Here is a 19,276-nt window from a genome sequence, read left to right on the forward strand (position 1 = left end):
TTCCTCCCTTAATGCGGCCTTGACGGCGCCAGCACTGTGCGGCGCTGGCTCATGTATAACCTGTCCCACCCCCCAGCTCACTGTTTCAGTGTTCTCTGACATTTCGTCAAGACACGCGGGCAGGCTCTGTCTCCTGCCTCCGTGCCTCGCTGACAGGGTTTTTGTCTGGCCCTGCCCCCTGGCCGTACTAGACTTCTTGGCGTGTGGCAGTTCTTCTCTGCATGCCGCCACTGCCGCTGCAACTCCAGCCGATGCCGACCGTGGGGGTCGGACCATGCCGACCCACGCCTGGTCCAGCACGCCGGACATAAGGAGGCCTGGCCCACCTGCCCCAGTACCCGCCTTGCGGCCCGCACCGCATCGCAGTCGGCTCGCTGACCTGAAAGAGGTAGGCCCCAAAATGCTGCCCTGAATACTGCTTGCTGTGACACTATATTGAAAACCAGGCCCTGCCTAATCTCCCCGCCCCCAACTTAACCTACCCTACCCGGTGGTACTAGGCGTGAGCAAGAGGCTGGATCCACCCCTCCTGATACCTTTATAGCCCACCCTATTCCCACCCCTCATCCCCACTCCCTTGACCCTCCTCCCCCACCTTGTCTTTCTGGCCTGCGCAAAATTCCCTGGGGAAAGACTGATCTGCGACCTTCAGTTCTCCCGGGTCCCGACATTTTGACAAACAGCCTGCGCAGCTCCCTGAGGTAGGTGGTCATGGATGTTCTGGAAGGCAGCTCGGGATGAAACATGCTGCTGCGTTCTAGATTAGCTGGAGATGATGTATATGGAAGTCAGGTATACCAAGGTACAGTGCTTCAAATGGACCAGTTCTCACTGGCACTGAGCACCGGCACTTCTGAATTTTCTGCCCTTGGTCACTGGAACTTCTCCTTGGCCAAAGAAAGTACTGGATAAGAACTCTTGGGGCGGCAAGGCAAACTCAGTAGAATAGTGTGTACAGCTGCGTGGGTGCTGCTGAACAACTGAGAAGACTTTCTGTCTGCTTTCATAGAGCACTCTGAGAATAGAGTTCCAATCTACCCTTGTACTGTGCTGCTGAATAATTCAGCAGCGGCTCGTATTTATATACATTAATTCAGAGCTGCCGGGCAGTTTGGGAGGAGTGTGCGTCACACTGTGATTAATGGCACAGGGTCCAATCAGGCTCCGCGGAGTCAATCACACTATAGGTATGTAAGCAGGGCTTGCTGACAGCCATATCTCGACCCTCGTGGGAAATCCAAGTGAAGACTACGTGACAGTACCGCAGAGTACGCCAGCACTGGTTTGTAGCCAGGTTGAGGTAGTGCTAGTGACACGAAGGCAGAAAGGGTGGAAATCGAGGTTTAGCAAAGTGGACATCAGCAAATGTAAGCATTTCTGAAAAAAATATTGAATGCCTTGTATGCGTGCATGAGTGCTTGTCTGTCACTGTGCTTCTGTGTGCATGAGTGAGAGTTGTCTGCAGTATCCACCATGGCTGATATATAGCTGTCAGCCCGATAGGCCCTGCATTACCACAGTCTTGGCATGGATCACAGATAGCAGGGTTCACTTGTAGTAAGTGCAAGGCCCCTCTGTCTTTCCAGTGAGGATCAGATTTTTCCGCACTGTCTCAACACAACTGTATTTTGTTTTGAAGAAGTTGTTTTCTCTCGGGGTAATGGGGTGGCTCTGCAAGAGGTACAGGCGTGCGCGCTCAGTCAGAGCCGAGCCAATAGTCTGGATTGGCTTGAAGAGCAGTGCACGGGGCGAGCCTTGAAAACTTTAGGGATTTGACCAATAAACATGTAAAAATCTCTTTAAAATTAGATTAAAAAGTATATTCTTTAACACACTGAAGCATTTCACCTTGCTTCATCGGATTATATCACTGTATTGAGAGGCATTTATTAAAAGTGATAGTGATGTTAAAAATATTTGTGCTTTACGGGGAGGTGTGCTCTCGTGTTGACAAGAGCTCCACCAATGAAGAGAAGCACCATCACCTTTTCAGAAACAGACAGCCAGACCTGTTAGTAAATGCGTCCCCAACTCCGCAGACATAGTAGGCCCTTAACATAAGTCCTACTTTGGATTTTCCGGCGTGGTTTCAGTCCCAGGCATGGTTTTCAGCCTACCCAACCACTCACAAGAATAAGAATGTTTAACTGAAAATTAGTGTTAAATTCTGGTCTGCATGGGTCCCCTGTGCTCGTCGGCAACTGCCCAGCGTGCGCATGCGTTGAGACCGCACTAGCCCCTTATTCAGAAGGCCAACAGTTGGGGATCAACGGCGTTTAAGGCTTGCCTAAAAAAATGACTTCCATTTTAATGTCATTCAGTTTCAGGTACTTTTCTTCCATCCAGCTGGCAACTGCAGACATGCAGATATTAAATCGTTTTTTTGGCGATGCATCAGAATTATTGGACAGTCACAAAATTCTTTGAGTGTTGTATGCGCACAGCCCAATCAGAAGGCCAAAAGCCCAGCCCGGTGAGCCAAGTGATGCCACATAAGCATTGAAAGAGTGGGGCTTAGGTAGAAGAATGTTAAAGAAGTGGTCCTAGGGTGGTAGGGTGACATAAAGATGGGTTGAGTCCTGGCCTCAGAAAAGAACAGTTATCTGAGCACGTGTTTACAGACTGCCTCAGGATAGCAGGCTAGACTGTGAGATCTTGCAATAACAGTAAAAGGTATACGTATGGGAAAAAGCGCAAGCGGCCACATATACATTATAACGGTCTGTAGTGGGTCAACTCTATATTTTTTGCTCTAAACATTTCGGCCTTGCTTGACAGTGCAGTATTATTATCAGTTATTTAAAAAGATCTAGTGGGCTTTGGCTCCATCCAGAGGAGAGTTACTGTCTTACTTCTTGTTGTTGGCTATGTGGTGTAACATTCCACCTTCCTGCTTGTGCCCCCAATGGAATGAATGCACGAGGGACAATTTTACACCTGAATGCACACTCAATTCTTTATCTCCTGCATGCATTCTAAAAGGAAAGCAATAATGTTTTCTACCCTTTCCCCCACTTTGTCGAAGCCAGTAGGCCAGGCTTGAAAGTGACAAACAGCTTTTGTGCATGCAAAATGTTTAAACATCATTTATGGACGCCTGTGTTTACATATGGTGACGCACTACAGCCAACCTATTGGCTTCTTCACTCCAGTCTTCTGGAATGTCCTTCATCCCAACATGAAGTCATTGAGCAAACACAATCCTCCTTTTTAATGAAGAAAATCTACATCTTTGTTGCTGTCAGATGTTGACATGAGTGAAAGGTGCAACTCATTCACAGTGGTATCTGTACCCCATACCCCCGGATTCACTAAGTCCCACCCTTCAGCCACACAGCTCTACTGAGAGGACCCTACTGGCCAGCAAATGCATGAAGCCTCGTGAGTGTGGCATACAGGGAGCCTCATGGACAGCACGGGGGTGAATGAGAGCTGGTCAGTGTAATTACCTTGAGGCGCTCGTGCCGCTCTTTATACCACCATTCAAGGCTCCTTAGACTGTTGAAGTTAGCACAACAGAAGGGTAACTTATTTTATCTGGGGTATATCAGTTTAACAATTTGAGAGACCTTTGGTGGTTGTTCCCCATTATGGATTGTGAAATTGGCTCATTTTGTCAACCTCAAGTTAAACCAGGGATCACAAAGAAGACTAGGTGCATTCCTTTAAGTTGAAGGGCCGTTGTGTGTCTGTATTAAGAAAATTACACTTTAGACAGAAGTAGAAAAACTAAAAAAATCTTTATTAGTAGTAAAAATGTTATCAAAATAATTTTCTATGGACATGCTGAGGCCAAGATACAAAGTGGGTCCCAGAGTGAGTGAGTTAGTGTGAACTGAGGAACCCCCGATGGGAACCTCCTGGTGGGACCTCCAATGTACCTCATCCAAGATCACTTGAAAAGGAGTTTGACTATCCCAGAGCATTCCTAGGCCACGGTCACTGAGTATCTCTCACGAGTTGGAGAGCAACATATTAAAGTTTCATTTTTTGGTGATGTGTGCTTTCGTCCATGAAAGTGTTCTTGCAAAAGTAATAGCATGTTGCCGTTCTTTTTGTACTTTAGGTTGGCTGCCAATAGAAGTGAGATTTTTAGCCAATGCTGTGAGGCGGATGAGACAGACCATGCTGGTACTGACAATATTGGAACTGTGCCTCTTGCTGTTTCGATGACCGTAGCTGTGCCTTTGTCTGTGCTCTTCTCACACAGACGGTAAAGCTGCGAACAACATGCCCCACATAGGGCCAGAAAATCGCTGCATATTAAACCTCATCCTACTTGCCAAAACCTATTTTGGTATCACACTCTGATTGGCAATGAAGCAGCGTTGTTGTGCATGTGTGCACATATGTGAATGTGTGAGTGTGCATGTGTGCATGCTCTTCCATGATTTTTGGCAATGCCATAATCTAAATGGACAGTGCGTGTCACTGTGGTATGGTTGTCGCTGTCTCCTTCAGTACTACTGCCAATACCAAGCTGTAACTGGCCACTGGGTGTCACTGCTGCACTGGTGTCTCTTCCTTCCAGGATCACGGTTGGTGCCTTACTGTCACTGACCACTAGGAGTCACTGCTACACCTGTGTTTGCTTCGTCCAGGATCACTGTTAATACCATATTGTGACTGGCCTCTGGGTGTTGCAGTCATTTCAATGTCTACTCCATCCAGGACTTTAGACTGCGCCTTACCGTGACTGGACACCGAGTGTCACTACTGTGTTGAATCTTTAGCTGTATCGCTCGGTGCGACTCCAACCTGCCGTTTGCAGTTTCAGAGGATCTTCCACCCACCTTACACTTTACTATGATACACATCATTTTTCCACCTTTAAACTCCTATCTGAGGCTGAGTTGGGTATCAGCGGTGATTAGCATGCAGGCTGCGCTCAGAAGCAAGCAGAAAACCTATGACAAGGGTTTTCTGTGTATATTCCACCCAACAATGCAACAATCTCGATCAGATGGCTCTAGGCTCAATAAGATATGTATAATACGCTAACTATGGCCCTGGAGGCGTTGTTACAGGTGAGATCTCGTTCTTTTGTGCTGTGCTCAGTTAGTGAATTCCATGTCATGCGATCTTTAAGGAATTAAAGCAGTGCTCGTTTGGAGAGATTTGTCTTGGATGCGCTCTATGACGTAGAACCTCTACTCAGTCACAGAGATCTGTCCCTTTTTGCCCTCTAAGTTCCCGAAACCACACACATTTATTCGAGAATGGTCTTCTTGTGTTCTGCACAACCCCTGAAACAATGCTACCTTGCTGTGACTCGTCTCATGATCATTCTCATGTGGAAGTGCCTGGTGAGATCAGCTTCATGTTCTCCCCAGAGCCCCTGAGCTGATCTCAAAGGGTGAGATATGTAAGACCACTGTAGGCATACTTATAAATACCACGGAGAGCGTGCTTGGGAGGACCACTGGTGGCGAGTGTGGTAATAGCTCTGCTGATATTCCTTAAAAGATGGATGTGGCGTGTGTGTGGTTGTATATTTACATGAGTATATGTGATAAGGCCATTGGTGGCATGTGTGGTAAGAGAATTAGCTGGTAGTATTTATGAGGGCTGCGAGAGGCATGCTGTCTGAGACCACTGGTGTTCATCTTGAACATACAACTGATAAAGTTTCTGGTAAGACTACTGTTGATGTGTGTTTGGTAAGAACAGTGTGGTGTGCTAGTTGTGACGATTGGTAGCATGTGTGCCAAAGACTGATGGTGGTAGGCTGCACAAGACCACTGATATCATTCTTGGTAAGTCGTTTGGTTTTATGTGTGGTAAGATTACTGGCGATGTGCTTAATAAGCAGCTGGTGGTGTGTTTTGTAAGGCCACTGGTGGTGTACTGGGTAAGTATGCTGGTTGTGTGTGTAGTAAGACCAATAGTAGATGTGCTCAGAAATGTGTGTCCTAAGACTTGTGGTGGTATGGATGGTAACAGTACTGGTGGCGTGAATAATAAGACTGAAAAAATGCACTTATTAAAACTGCTGTTGGAGTGCTTGGTAAGACTACTGGTGAATTTTTTGGTAAGTCCACTGGAGGACTCTTTTGTAAAAGCACTGGTGGAGTGCTTATACGGCAGAAAGAAGTTGAGCTTTATAAGACCACTGGAAGTGTGTGTAAGGCTGCAAATGGTCTTTCTGGTAAAAACACTGGTTGCCTGTTTGATAAGTCCACTGGTGGTTTGTGTGGCCTGACCACTGGTTCCATGTGTGCTAAAACTGGTGATGTGCTTGCTAAGCTAGGTAGTCAGTGCATGGTGTCATACTTGGTCAAACAGCTTGTGGCGTATGCTTAAGTCTGCTGGTCATATGTGTAGTAAAACCTCTAGTGAGTTGTTTTGTAAGAGTATTGGTCGTGCGTAGTAAGACCTTCTGGTGGTGTGCATGCTTGCTGGTGCTGTGCTTGGGAAGACCACTGGAGGCGTGTGTTAATTCAAATGGTGGTGTGCTTAGTAAGTGTGTCGGTGACATATGTGATGTGACATATAGTGCTGTGAAAAGTAAGCCGGCTGTTGGTTTACCAAGCATGAACACTGATGGTTGGCTTGATTAGACTATGGATGGCTTATGTGGTAAGACCTCTGGTGATGTGCTGACCTAGTCTGCTGGGGGTGCTTATGATAAGATCGTTCGTTGGTGGTGTGCTCATTGTATGTGAAAATATAAAAAATACAAATATATTGGTACAAAAATATCATAACCGGAATATTGACTACAAAAATATGGTAAAGATAAATGTTTATAGCTAAGTATAGATTTACTATCCTTAATCCACATATACATGACTTGAAGATAAATATATTGCCATGGTACATATAAGTGGAATTAAGATTAGTATCTATACCTACATTATATAGTTACCTTCATGATATCTTGGTAGCCGACATTCTACCACAGATATTCTGGTACTATACCATAGTGTGTGTGGTATGTCTGCTAGTGGATTGTTTCTTAAGATCCATGCTGCCATATGCAGTAGGACCACTAGTGGTATGCTGATCAAAGCAGCTGATGTTATGCTTGGTAAGACCACTGGTTATGCACGTGGTAAGACTGCTGGTGGCAGATGTTGTTAGATCACTAGCGATGTATGTGGTAACATCACGGGAGGCATATGTGGTAAGGCTGCTGTGCTGTATGCAGTAAAATTCCTGGTGGCATGCTGATCAAAGCAGCTGGTGTTATGCTTGGTAAGACCACTGGTTATGTGCGTGGTAAGATCACTGGTGATGTATGTGGTAAGATCAAGGGAGACGTATGTGGTAAGACTGCTTGTGCAGTATACAGTAAAATTCCTGGTGGCATGCTGGGTAAGATGGCTGGTGGGGTACTTGGTAAGAACAACTTGTGTTGTGTGTGGGAAGACAACGGTGACATGGGTCATAAGATTGCTGGCAGCGTTTGTGATAAAACCACTTGCAGTGGGGTTCTCCACCGCTTGCTACTCCATACAGTGGAGGTAGAGGTCCGATCGGAGGAATCGCGGGTATGAGTCCTTTTCCATCAAACTGTAAACTCGTTTCTGGGCTGTGTCGAAACTGCAGAGTGTCGGCTGGTTCAAGCTGGCGAGGATTGAGTCCCGAGTATGAGAATCCAGATTGATCTACAGAAGGAGAAGGAAATATTGTGGCAATAAGACTACATTTTTCATTAATACAATTTATTTTCCCTGAGTTCTGATTCATGCCTCTAAATGCTATTTATTTCCCTTGATTACTATTACATGTCAGTGATGTTATTTATTGTCCATAATACTATGTTGTTTCCCTGAATGCTCCTTGGTGTCATTGACTGCCATCTTCTGTCTCTGAATAATACTTTGTGCCACTGAAAGCTGTTCCCTGTCCCTAAATGTTATTCTCTGTCACTTATTCTATTTGTGTTCCTCAATTCAGATCCTGTCTCTAAATGCTATTTACTGTTCCTTGGTGTTGTTTCCTGATCCTGAATGCTATTTCATACCTCTGAATCCCATGTCCTTTTCCTAAATACTATTTCTTTTCCACTGAATGGTATTTACTGACTCTAAGGTCCTGATTTCCAATTGGTTGGTGTTTTCCGACCTCCACACAAACCTCTTGTTTGTACAGGAGTCTTAATTCCGAGTAGGGTGGTATTTACCACACGCGGTAATTACCAGGTGCGGTGAATAGGTCAGAGTTCATTAAATTTAAGCAGAATTTAAGAGGAGACATCAATACGATATTTGCCATAACATGCAGATTTTGATGCATTAGGCACCAAAACCTCCATGTTATTCCCCAAAAACTTAGAATAGGTGCTATTTATTGCACCCTATAAATTCCGAACCCCATAGTATTGAGACTTATCAGGTGTAATAAATATGACATACTCCTCCAACCAACTGAGAATTAGACCCTAAAGGTAGTTTATGGCCTGATTACAAGGGGCCGTGTTATATGTGATAATTATCACATCTGATAAAATCTGACTCAGAGGTGTTCAGAATTAATTGGTTGCCATAATTATTACTTATTCTGACTTTTTGAGGAATAAGATGAAGATGTTGGTGCCTACTGCACCAAAATGTGCATGTCCTGGAAAAAACCTGACATTTCCCTTTGTTAAATTCTGGTAGGTTTAACCTGCCAAAATGTAAAGAAAGGTGCAATCTTTACTGACCCTGGAAATAATGGATGTGATAAGCAATGCACCACTTGTAGTAGTGATCCCTGCACATTCAGGCAAGGTAATAGCCAGAAAATTAAAAATACCCCCCACTTTGAACTAAAATTTGATGGCACAATCAAGTGAGCCCAGCCATCCCTAGAAGAGTTCCCTTATCTCTTCCATCCAAGCGTCTGTCCATTCATCCTTTCAACCTTCCATCCACCTACTGATATCCACAATTTCACCTTTTCAATTTGTCATCCATTAATTCTTTCATCCATCAATCAATCTTTCCCTATTCCTTCCATCCATCCACTGTTCATCCACTCTGCCATCCATCCCCCATTCTACCATCCATCCAACCAATCTACCATACATAGGTCCTCCCAGCCAGCTGTCCTTCCATCTGTCCATCCATCCATCCATCCGTCCATCCACACATTACCAACGCACCCACTCATCCATTTAACCATCCACCCATCATCCCCTCTGCCATCTACCCATCCATCCATTTTCCCATCCACTCTGCCATCCATTCACTCGTCTTTTTACCCACTCATCATCCATCCCTTTACTCTGCCATACTTCCAACTGTCCATCCACATATCCATTCACTTACTCACCCACCCTTTCACCTGTCAATCCACCTATCCATTCACTCATCCTTTCACCCACTCAACCATCTGCCACATATTCATCCACCCACTCATTCACACATCCTTCCATTCACTAGTCCTTATCCATCCACTGTTCTTCCACTGTGCCATCTATCCCCCCACTCTGCCATCAATCCAACTAATCACCCACTCATCTATACATAATTTCACTCTTCCTTTCGTTCACTAATCCTTAAATCTCTCCCTCTTCTGTTTGCCCATCTTTCATTCTTCTGTGCTCTGCTTACCCTCCTATTGATGCTGTATTATTTTATTGCAGTATTTATCACCTTTTGTCTGTCATTTGCAGACAGAGGAGTCCCATAAAGACCCCTCCCCCGCTGAAGATGCTAAAGCGGGGGTTCACTACCCCCTGCATGCAGGTATTGCACAAGGATCTCACCGGAAATAGGTGTGATGTTTAGGAGCAAGTGATAAAATCCAACTCTGCTCAGTCGGAATTTAGCAGCAGTGAAAAAAACAACCAATTACAAGTTTTGGGGAAATAAAATGCAGATTTTGGTGCTTACTGCACCAAAATTCACAAATTGCTCACAAAGGGCCATATGTAGGTGGCATACACTTTACCGATTCTTAAATACCGAATTTTACCGATTCGGTATTTAAGAATCGGTAAAGTGTATGTAGGTAATAATTCGGTAAATGTTACCGAAGCGGAGTAAGTCAGTAATTACCGAATCGGTATTTACCGATTCGGTAATGAGGCATACCTTCCCATTGATTGAATCAATGGGAAGGTATGCCTCATTACCGAATCGGTAAATACCGATTCGGTAATGGGGGGAGCACATTCAAGGGTGGCAGGGTGTCACATTGACACCCTGTTGCACCCCTGATTCGTCCATGTGTGCACATGTGGCGCACATACATGCCCTAGGGGCATGTATGTCTGCCACATTGCACACTTCACATTGCACAAAAATGCATTTTCACACCTATTCGTCATTTACCACCAACTATTAGTTGGTGGTAAATAACGAATCCCCACACCCACCACACAGTCCCCCTACATCTCATTTCTGTATTCTGTATTTACCGAATCAGTAAAATTACCGATTCGGTAATTTTACCGATTCGGTAAATTACCGAATACAGAAATTATCCCCCTACATAGCAAAAGCCTAAATACCGGTCGGTAACGGTATATTTACCGAAAATCGGCCGTTACCGACCGGTATTGGGCTACCTACATGAGGCCCCAAATGTATAATTGTGCTAACGACATATTGCAATTATATGAGCTGCTCGTAATGAGTGCCTTACCATACATAAATGACATTTGGTATTCCTCAGTGTTATTTTCTGTACTTGAATGCCATGGTCTTGATAGGATGTGCAATTTATGGATGCAGTTTCATACCCCTGAACAATATTTTGTCCCCTGATCAATCTCGGTAGCTTGGATTTACACATATTTATACCCAAACTCATAATTGTGATAAGACAAATGGGCCACTCGTAATGAGGACCCTAGTGAGTGTAAATGCCATTTTGTATTCCTAAATTGTAATTAAGAATGAATGCTGCTTTGTTTCCTTGATTAGATATAATGTTTCTGAATGCAGTTTCAAACTCCTGAACAGTATTTCTTGTTCCTTAAGCTGGTTTTCAGTCCATGGTTATTTTGTGTTCCTGAAAAGGTCATTTCTTCTGCTTCAGTGCTAGGCCATGTTCTCAACAGATTTTTCCTGTTTATGACTGCACCTATATGGGCGACTCTAGAGTTTCCTACCCAAATGCTAGCTCCTGTCCCTAAATGCTCATTACGAATAGCCCGTTTAATTGCAAAACATGACATAGTGGCAGGAGTATGAAACTGTATCCTGAAACATTACATCGTATCCGGGACTCAAAGTAGCATTCAGAACTGAAATTGACATTGAGGAATACAAAATGCCAAATATGCAAATTAGGGCTCTAATTACTATTACCACACATAACACAATTAAAAGCATTGTGATAAAAATAGTCAGGTCAAATTTGCCAATATGTCTTGGCGGGAAATGTGTGGTATGTACCAGAACATACAGATTTTGGTGCAGTTAGCACTAAAATATACATCTTATTCCCCAAAAATGAGTAATTGGGTGGTATGTATCGCACTCAATAAATTTGACTCAGTAGAGATGGATTTTAGCAGGTGTAATAATTATCGCAACAATTACCGGACCGCTCGTATTGAGGGCCCTAGTGTCCTTGAATACTGCCACATGTTTTGATCACTATTTCATATCCCAAATCCTATTTTCTGTTCCTGGATTCTATTAATTGACCAAACTGTTTCCTGATTTTTAATATTATGTCAATTCCCTGTCTGCAAGTTCCTTGCCTATACATGATAGATGCTACACCCCTCCCTGAATGCTCCAAATGTCCAAGAATGGCTTTTCTACTCCTCTTGCATGTTACTTCAAGCTTCTAAATACCATTTCATGCCCTTCAATAAAAGTTGGCATTTTTTAATGCTATTCAACATCCATGAATAGAATGCTATTGCCCGAATGCTGTTTCACGTCTGTGCATATTTCCCCAGTCATTAAATGCTATAAACTGTCCGGGTCGGAAGGGCACCGAACGCGATCCAGCCGGAAAAACTATGAGCCGTACGCGTGTTTTCCGCCCGACTCGTACAGATGTACGAGCGAGCAAGTACGATGCGAGCTACGTGAAATTCACCGACCGAGTCATTTCCGGGTCCGAACCGCTCCGTACGTCTCGGTCGGAAAAAAACTGTGACCATGAGGTGGAACACAGGTCCCTGCAGCGAACGCCTTCATCCACTGAGCCACCGGACCCGGCATACACATATCTCTCTCTCTCCCTCTCTCTATCTCCCTCCCTCCCTCCTCCATCTCCCTCCGTCCTCCCTCTCCCTCCGTCTCCCTCCCACTCCCTCCGTCTCCCTCCCTCTCCCTCCGTCTCCCTCCCTCCTCCATCTCCCTCTCTCCTCCGTCTCCCTCCCTCTCTCCTTCTAGCCGTCTCTCTCCCTCTCCATCTCTCTCCGTCTCCCCCTCTCTGTCTCCCTCTCTCTCTCTCTGTCTCCCTCCCTCTCTGTCTCCCTCCCCCTCTCTCCCTCTCACTCCCTCCCACTCCCTCTCTCCCTCTCCTTCCCTCCTCCGTCTCCCTCCGTCCTCCCTCTCCCTCCGTCTCCCTTCCGCTCCCTCCGTCTCCCTCCCTCTCCCTCCGTCTCCCTCCCTCTCCTTCCGTCTCCCTCCCTCCTCCATCTCCCTCTCTCCTTCGTCTCCCTCCCTCTCTCCTTCTATCCGTCTCTCTCCCTCTCCATCTCTCTCCGTCTCCCCCTCTCTGTCTCCCCCTCTCTCTCTCCGTCTCCCTCCGTCCTCCGTCTCCCTCCGTCCTCCGTCTCCCTCCCTCTCCCTCCGTCCTCCGTCTCCCTCCCTCCTCCGTCTCCCTCCCTCCTCCGTCTCCCTCCCTCTGTCTCTCTCCCTCCCTCTCTGTCTCTCTCCCTCCGTCTCCCTCCCTCCCCGTCTCCCTCCCTCTCCCCATCTCCCTGGGTCCCTGCAGCGAACGCCTTCATCCACTGAGCCACCGGACCCGGCATACACATATCTCTCTCTCTCCCTCTCTCTATCTCCCTCCCTCCCTCCTCCGTCTCCCTCCGTCCTCCCTCTCCCTCCGTCTCCCTCCCGCTCCCTCCGTCTCCCTCCCTCTCCCTCCGTCTCCCTCCCTCCTCCATCTCCCTCTCTCCTCCGTCTCCCTCCCTCTCTCCTTCTATCCGTCTCTCTCCCTCTCTGTCTCTCTCCGTCTCCCCCTCTCTGTCTCCCTCTCTCTCTCTCTGTCTCCCTCCCTCTCTGTCTCCCTCCCCCTCTCTCCCTCTCACTCCCTCTCTCCCTCTCACTCCCTCTCTCCTTCTCCTTCCCTCCTCCGTCTCCCTCCGTCCTCCCTCTCCCTCCGTCTCCCTCCCGCTCCCTCCGTCTCCCTCCCTCTCCCTCCGTCTCCCTCCCTCTCCCTCCGTCTCCCTCCCTCCTCCATCTCCCTCTCTCCTCCATCTCCCTCCCTCTCTCCTTCTATCTGTCTCTCTCCCTCTCCATCTCTCTCCGTCTCCCCCTCTCTGTCTCCCCCTCTCTCTCTCCGTCTCCCTCCGTCCTCCGTCTCCCTCCGTCCTCCGTCTCCCTCCCTCTCCCTCCGTCCTCCGTCTCCCTCCCTCCTCCGTCTCCCTCCCTCCTCCGTCTCCCTCCCTCTGTCTCTCTCCCTCCCTCTCTGTCTCTCTCCCTCCGTCTCCCTCCCTCCCTCTCCCCATCTCCCACTGTCTCCCTCTCTCTCTCTCCGTCTCCCTCTCTCTCTGTCGCCCTACCTCTCCGTCTCCCTCTCCGTCTGCCTCTTTGCCTCTCTGTCTGTCTCTGCCTCTATCTGTCTGTCCCTGTCTCTGCCTATCTGTCTCTGTCTGTACCTGTCTCTGTTAGTCTCTATCTCTATCTGTCTCTGTCTGTTTCTGTCTCTCCCTACTGCCCTCTGTCCCCTTACCCGACTCTCACACCCTGCTGTTCTCTTGTCATTCTTTGTCACCTCCCCCCCCCCGCCCCCTCCCCCTCCGCTTGTGTGGCAGCTGAGGCAGCTTCCGTTCCAGGGCACACACACAGCCCCACCCGAGTACTTCACAGGTCTTTAAGAGACCATTTGCATGATAACGAGGCTTTGTTGTATTTCACCTCTTAGCGCCCCAGCAGCTCCACTCGGACTATCGCTTGAATCCCCGGGCCACCACAGAGCAGAGTCTGTGTTTGCTGACACTGTTAAAAAAAACAAAAAACACCAGTACGATGTCTGCAAGGTCCGCGGGCCGCCAAGAAAGGCTTGCCGGGCCGCTGGCGGCCCGCGGGCCGTACTATGAGTATCCCTGATGTACATGTTGTGTGCTATCTTGTACCTGTGAATGCAGCTTCGAGTATTCTAAAGCATGCTCTCTACGCTGTCACTTGTCCTTGAATGCTATCTTTTGTTCCTCCCGAACGCTAGTTCGAATCTATATCTCTATACCATGTTGTACCCTTAATGCTAATTCATGCACCCACAAGCTATATCTTACCCCTAACTGCTGTCCATGCCCTTGAATAATAATTTAAGTCAATGAATGCTACGTCATGCATGCGAACGCCATTTCATGTGCTCGAAGGCGGTCTAATGTCCCTCTTTGCTGTCTATTGTCTTTTTGATGTGCTCTTTCATGTACCTGAATTTTATTTCATGCTCTTAAATGTTTCAAACTCCAGAGGTCTAGATTATGCCCCCAAGTGCTATTTCAAGTCCCTAAATGTTGTTTTCAGTGACATCTCAAGGATTTGTGGGGCCAGGCAAGAAATATTTTGAGGGCCCCTGTTTGGAACAAATTTGGATTTTATTACCATTGTTTTTCCTATTCAAGTCTTATGGTGCCTAACGATATTGAATTATATGTTGAAGGTTGAGCTACAGAAATAAACACAAGTGAGGTAAACAGAAAGTGTACTTTCCCAGGGGGGCCTTTGGAAGGTGTGGCCCCGGGCAATTGCCCACTTAGCCCATGCCTTACAATGTCTCTGGCTGTTTTATGTCATTGAATGCTGCCCTTGAAACGAACTTCCGATCATCTCTCAATGCTGTTATCCACCTCTAAACAATATTTCTTTACCTTAAAGCTAGTTTGTGCCACTGGATGTTTTGGTCTGTCACCAGATGCTATGTTCGATTTCTGAATGCTATTTATTCTTTCTCAATTTTGCTTCTTGTCTTTGCGCTGTTTTTTGTCACTGAATGCTATTTTTTGTCTCTGACTGCTCTTTCATGCTGATGTCCTGAATACTACTCAGGCGCCGATTCCAATCCGGGTCGGAAGGGCACCGAACGCGATCCAGCCGGAAAAACTATGAGCCGTACGCGTGTTTTCCGCCCGACTCGTACAGATGTACGAGGTGCGAGCCGGAGTGTCCGGCTCGCAAAACATCCGGGTGGTTGTCTTTGGGGTTCTGCGTCGGATCCCCTGTCACCTGCAGCCCTACGACTCAGACACAGGGGGAGACCCAAGGGTCCCCCCAACACAGGCATGTACGGTGAGGATGGCACCGATGCGTACCCACTGTAGGGGGCGCCCTTGCACAAGATGTACCCATTCAGTCAATGGGAGCCCATGTACGCATCGTACGACCGGCTCCCATTGACTTCTATGGGAGTCCGACCGAACCGAGTCTGGCAGCATACGGCCGCATCATACACGCTCGGTCGGACTGCAGGACTCCGGCTCGGTCGGAAAACACTCCGGATCCGGCTCCGTCGGGGTGCTTTTCGACCCGGATCGGAATCGACACCTCAGTGTCTATGAATACTATTTTATAATATTGTAGAAACTCGAAAAATTGTCCTCTGCGAGCTTTTGAAAAAAAAACAGCAATGGACATGCAGAGCTGCAGTCATACAATGCCTTGGAGGCATGTTAATTGAACTATCTTGTAAAGCCATCACGTTTTGGAAAATGGCAGCCAAAGAATTAGACAACAAAAATGAATGAACCTGAGTGGCTTTGACAAGACTGCTTGGACCTTTTTTCATTTGCACTGATATTATTTCACAATTCTTTTGCTCACTGAACCGCCTTGCATCGCTTAAAATTGCACTGATTACTAATGTATACTTTGTGTATTAACTATTGATTATGATTGAGTACATGATTGCACTATGTTTTAAGCTTTTTTGTACCATTTTAACCCCCATTTTTTAACCATTTTGTACTAAGTGTTTTACCCACTCTTTTTTGATTTTTAACGAAATCAAATAAAAGTATTATTGACTTGACTAATATTGTATGCTATTTTATTTCCAGTTGTCCCTGAATGCTGTTCCCTCTCTATGACTACTGTGACATGTCCCTGAATACTACTTTCTGTCCCTGAATGCTATTTACATTATCTTAATTCTATTTCGCATCCCTGAAGTCTTTTACTTTTCCCAGAATCTGTCCATCAAATCTGTTTCATGTCCGTGGGTAAATGTTTCTTGTTTATATATTTTTGTATTGCTTATCCATGTTATTTCATGCCCTTCTGTGCTTTTTCGTGGCTGTCCCTGAATGCCATTTCTTGCTCCTAATGCATGCTTTATGCCCCGAAGGCTGTTTCTTGTCTCTGAATCATTTATTTTCACCAATTTCTACTCCCCATCTTTAATTCTGTCTTTTCTCATGTCCCCTAATTCTATTTATTTTCCCTGACTACTGTGTTGTATTCTTCAGTGCCATTTTGTGTTCTGGGTTATGTTTCTATGTTTCTTAAGCTGAATGCTGCTATCTGTCCTTGAATGCTGTTTTCCACTCTCCAAATGCTATTTCTTATTGTGGAATGCTATATTACATTCCTGAATCCTGTTTATGTCCCTGAAAAATATTTTTTGTCCATGAGTAACATTCCATGTTTCTCAATATTTGTTACTGCCATGGGAGGATAATCCCTGTCTCTAAAATTAACATACAGTACTTAAATGCTACTTCTGGTCTTGGAATGCCACTTCCTGCCCTCCATGTTGCATTCTCTTCGCGCTAACTGAAATTCCTTACCATGCCAATTTCATGGGCAAATCTTGTTTAACACTGGTACACAACTTTGGTCAGTTATACAGCAGTGGACTATTAGTCTAGACCCCGTCTGGCTCACCTCTTTCGGGGCCTGCACACCAATAAATTCTGTGAATATTCTCCTAGCAGCGTGGTCCATCTCGGTAATGCAGGTGCTGCGGTATTTCTCACAAGCCAACCAGAACTCTAGATTCTCATCGCTGTATTCGCTCTGTAGGAAAGAGCGAAATGTGGCCACACCAGCTAGAAGGCAGAGCCAGAGGGAGAATTAGGATAAACGGAGACTGCCGTGGAATGTAGCACGCTTTAACAAACAATTCTGGACACAGTAACATTTCTAAAGGTGCTTTGGGAGGTAACTGACTCACACGGTCACTTACTCAATCACTCACTCTGGCACACTAACATGGAACCCCAACTCTGTCACTGCATTCTAAGTCTTGAGCCCAGTATTGGAAATCTGTCATTGCTCTCTAGGCCGTGGTCAGAACATTTTAACTTTATCATTAAATTTTAAACCGGGATCAGAGTTTTCAACTCTACCAGTGCATTCTAAACCTGGAGCTGAGTTTTTTTTTAGCTCTATAAGTGCATTGTAGACCGTAATCACAGCATTTTGACTCTATGATTGCATTTGATACCTTGATCAGAGTTTTCAACTCTATCAATTCATTCTAAGCCTTAAGCGGGTTTTTTAAACTCTATCAGTGCCTTGTAGACAGATATGAGAGCATTTTAACTCTATCAGTGCATCCTAGACCTTGATCTGTGTATTTTATCTCTGTGAGTGCATTCTAGAAGTTACCAGAATATTTTAACTCAAGTATTACATTTTATACCTTGATCAGAGTTTTCGTACACTATCAGTGCATTCTTAACCGTGAGCTGAGTATTGTAATTCCATCAGTGCATTGTAGACCACGATGAGAGTATTTTAACTCTGTCTGTGCATTCTGAACCTCGATCAGAGAATCCAACCAACATCAGATCATGCTAAGCCTGTATCAGAGTTTCTAACTCGACTCTAACAGATCTTTGTAACACCTTGACCAGAGTACTTTAATTCAGTCAGTGTATTCTAAACATTGATAAGAACATTCTAACTCATCAGTATGTTCTAAATCCAGATCACAGGATATTAACTCTCTCAGTTTCATTTAAATCTTGGTTCTGAGATGGGGCAAATGTCACAGCTTACCAATGCAAACTGCATATCTGGTCGGTACAGCAAGGGCTTGTTTCTGAAACAATACATGCCCCTTATGAGTAGGGAATTTGCTCCCTTTGTGATAGGTACATTTCTGCCTTTTCCTGCCCAGCACTGCCATGTCTCACATGTCTTCACATCCGAAGACCCACTCTAAACAAGCCACTCTACTGAGGTTCAGAAGCCTGCGGGTCTGTTGCGTGCAGACTGCCACGGAAAGGTTTTCCATGATGGGGTTGGCAGTGGCTCTGCCACCCGAAACCCAGGGATTGACCTCCTATGAAGGAGCTGCGGATCAGCAAGGTTAGTGGAGCTGGACACTCACCGGGTTAAGCGGATAACTAACTTCTGCCATCCGCCACATAACACCTGCCGTTGTTTTATACTACCCATCTACCAGTGCAATCCAACTGTAAGGTGGTGAATCCCTGTCAGTGAAATCCAACCCTTAATCTATGCATTAAAAGTCTCTGGCCTTGCACTCAGTCTCTTTACCCGTGCACTTATAATCAGTTGGTTCCAGTTCTCTATCTCTGCACTCTAACCTTAATCAGTGAGTTCTAACTCTTTGTGAACGGCCCTGATTACTAGTGAGTCAGTGTTTACTGACCCCTGCATAAGCCCCTGTTTGCGAACGAATGTTGGAAGTATGAGTTGGGTGGAATTTACTGCATCCGGTATATGCTGGGTGCATTCAATATTTCACCCTTTCTTAAATTTCAGCTGGCCAAACTGAGGGGAAAGGGCTATGGTATTTACTGTACCATGGGGATTTTGGTGCTGTATGCACAAAAATCTGCATGTTATTCCCTAGAAACTCATAATAGATGCTATTTATTGTACTCAATAAATAACGTACACTAGAGTATCTTTATTCATCTGGTGAGATAAAAAGCACCTGGATTCCAACAAACTCGAAATTCATATCTATGTATTCTAATTCGCCACAAATCCATAATTTACCCTCAATCAATGCATTCTAATTCAGTAATGGTGCATCATTCTGATCCTAATCTCCAGTCGCGGCCGGTGCAGGTAAGAGCAGTGGGGCGGGCAAGGGGTTGAAGTTGATAGACAACGACTAGGGAAAATAACATTTAAAAAAAAGAAAAACGCTTACCATGTGCTTGCTGTATTGCCGAGTCGGCGATGCGGTGAGCACAATGTAAGTGTCTTTCTTTTTTTAAATTTATTTT

General features: G+C 45.7%; 1 protein-coding gene across 2 annotated transcripts in view; it reads right to left on the bottom strand.

The window, feature by feature from the left end:
- Positions 1 to 3,764: 3,764 nt before the first annotated feature.
- The window catches only part of LOC146832975 (regulator of G protein signaling 5-like), a 74,106-nt gene continuing 58,594 nt past the window's right edge, over positions 3,765 to 19,276 (bottom strand). Inside the window, exons 6-7 of one of the 2 annotated variants that reach the window (XM_085600519.1) lie at positions 16,953 to 17,116; positions 7,319 to 7,610 (exon numbers count right to left, since the gene is read on the bottom strand). In XM_085600519.1, coding sequence (XP_085456645.1) covers positions 7,449 to 7,610; positions 16,953 to 17,116 — 326 coding nt within the window. In that variant the 3' untranslated portion in view covers positions 7,319 to 7,448. Of the gene's footprint in view, positions 7,611 to 16,952; positions 17,117 to 19,276 lie in introns of both variants that reach the window. The other variant, XM_085600518.1, reaches the window with a different exon arrangement.

This window comes from Triturus cristatus, chromosome 4_2 (assembly GCF_964204655.1).
Source record: "Triturus cristatus chromosome 4_2, aTriCri1.1, whole genome shotgun sequence".
NCBI lineage: Eukaryota > Metazoa > Chordata > Amphibia > Caudata > Salamandridae > Triturus > Triturus cristatus.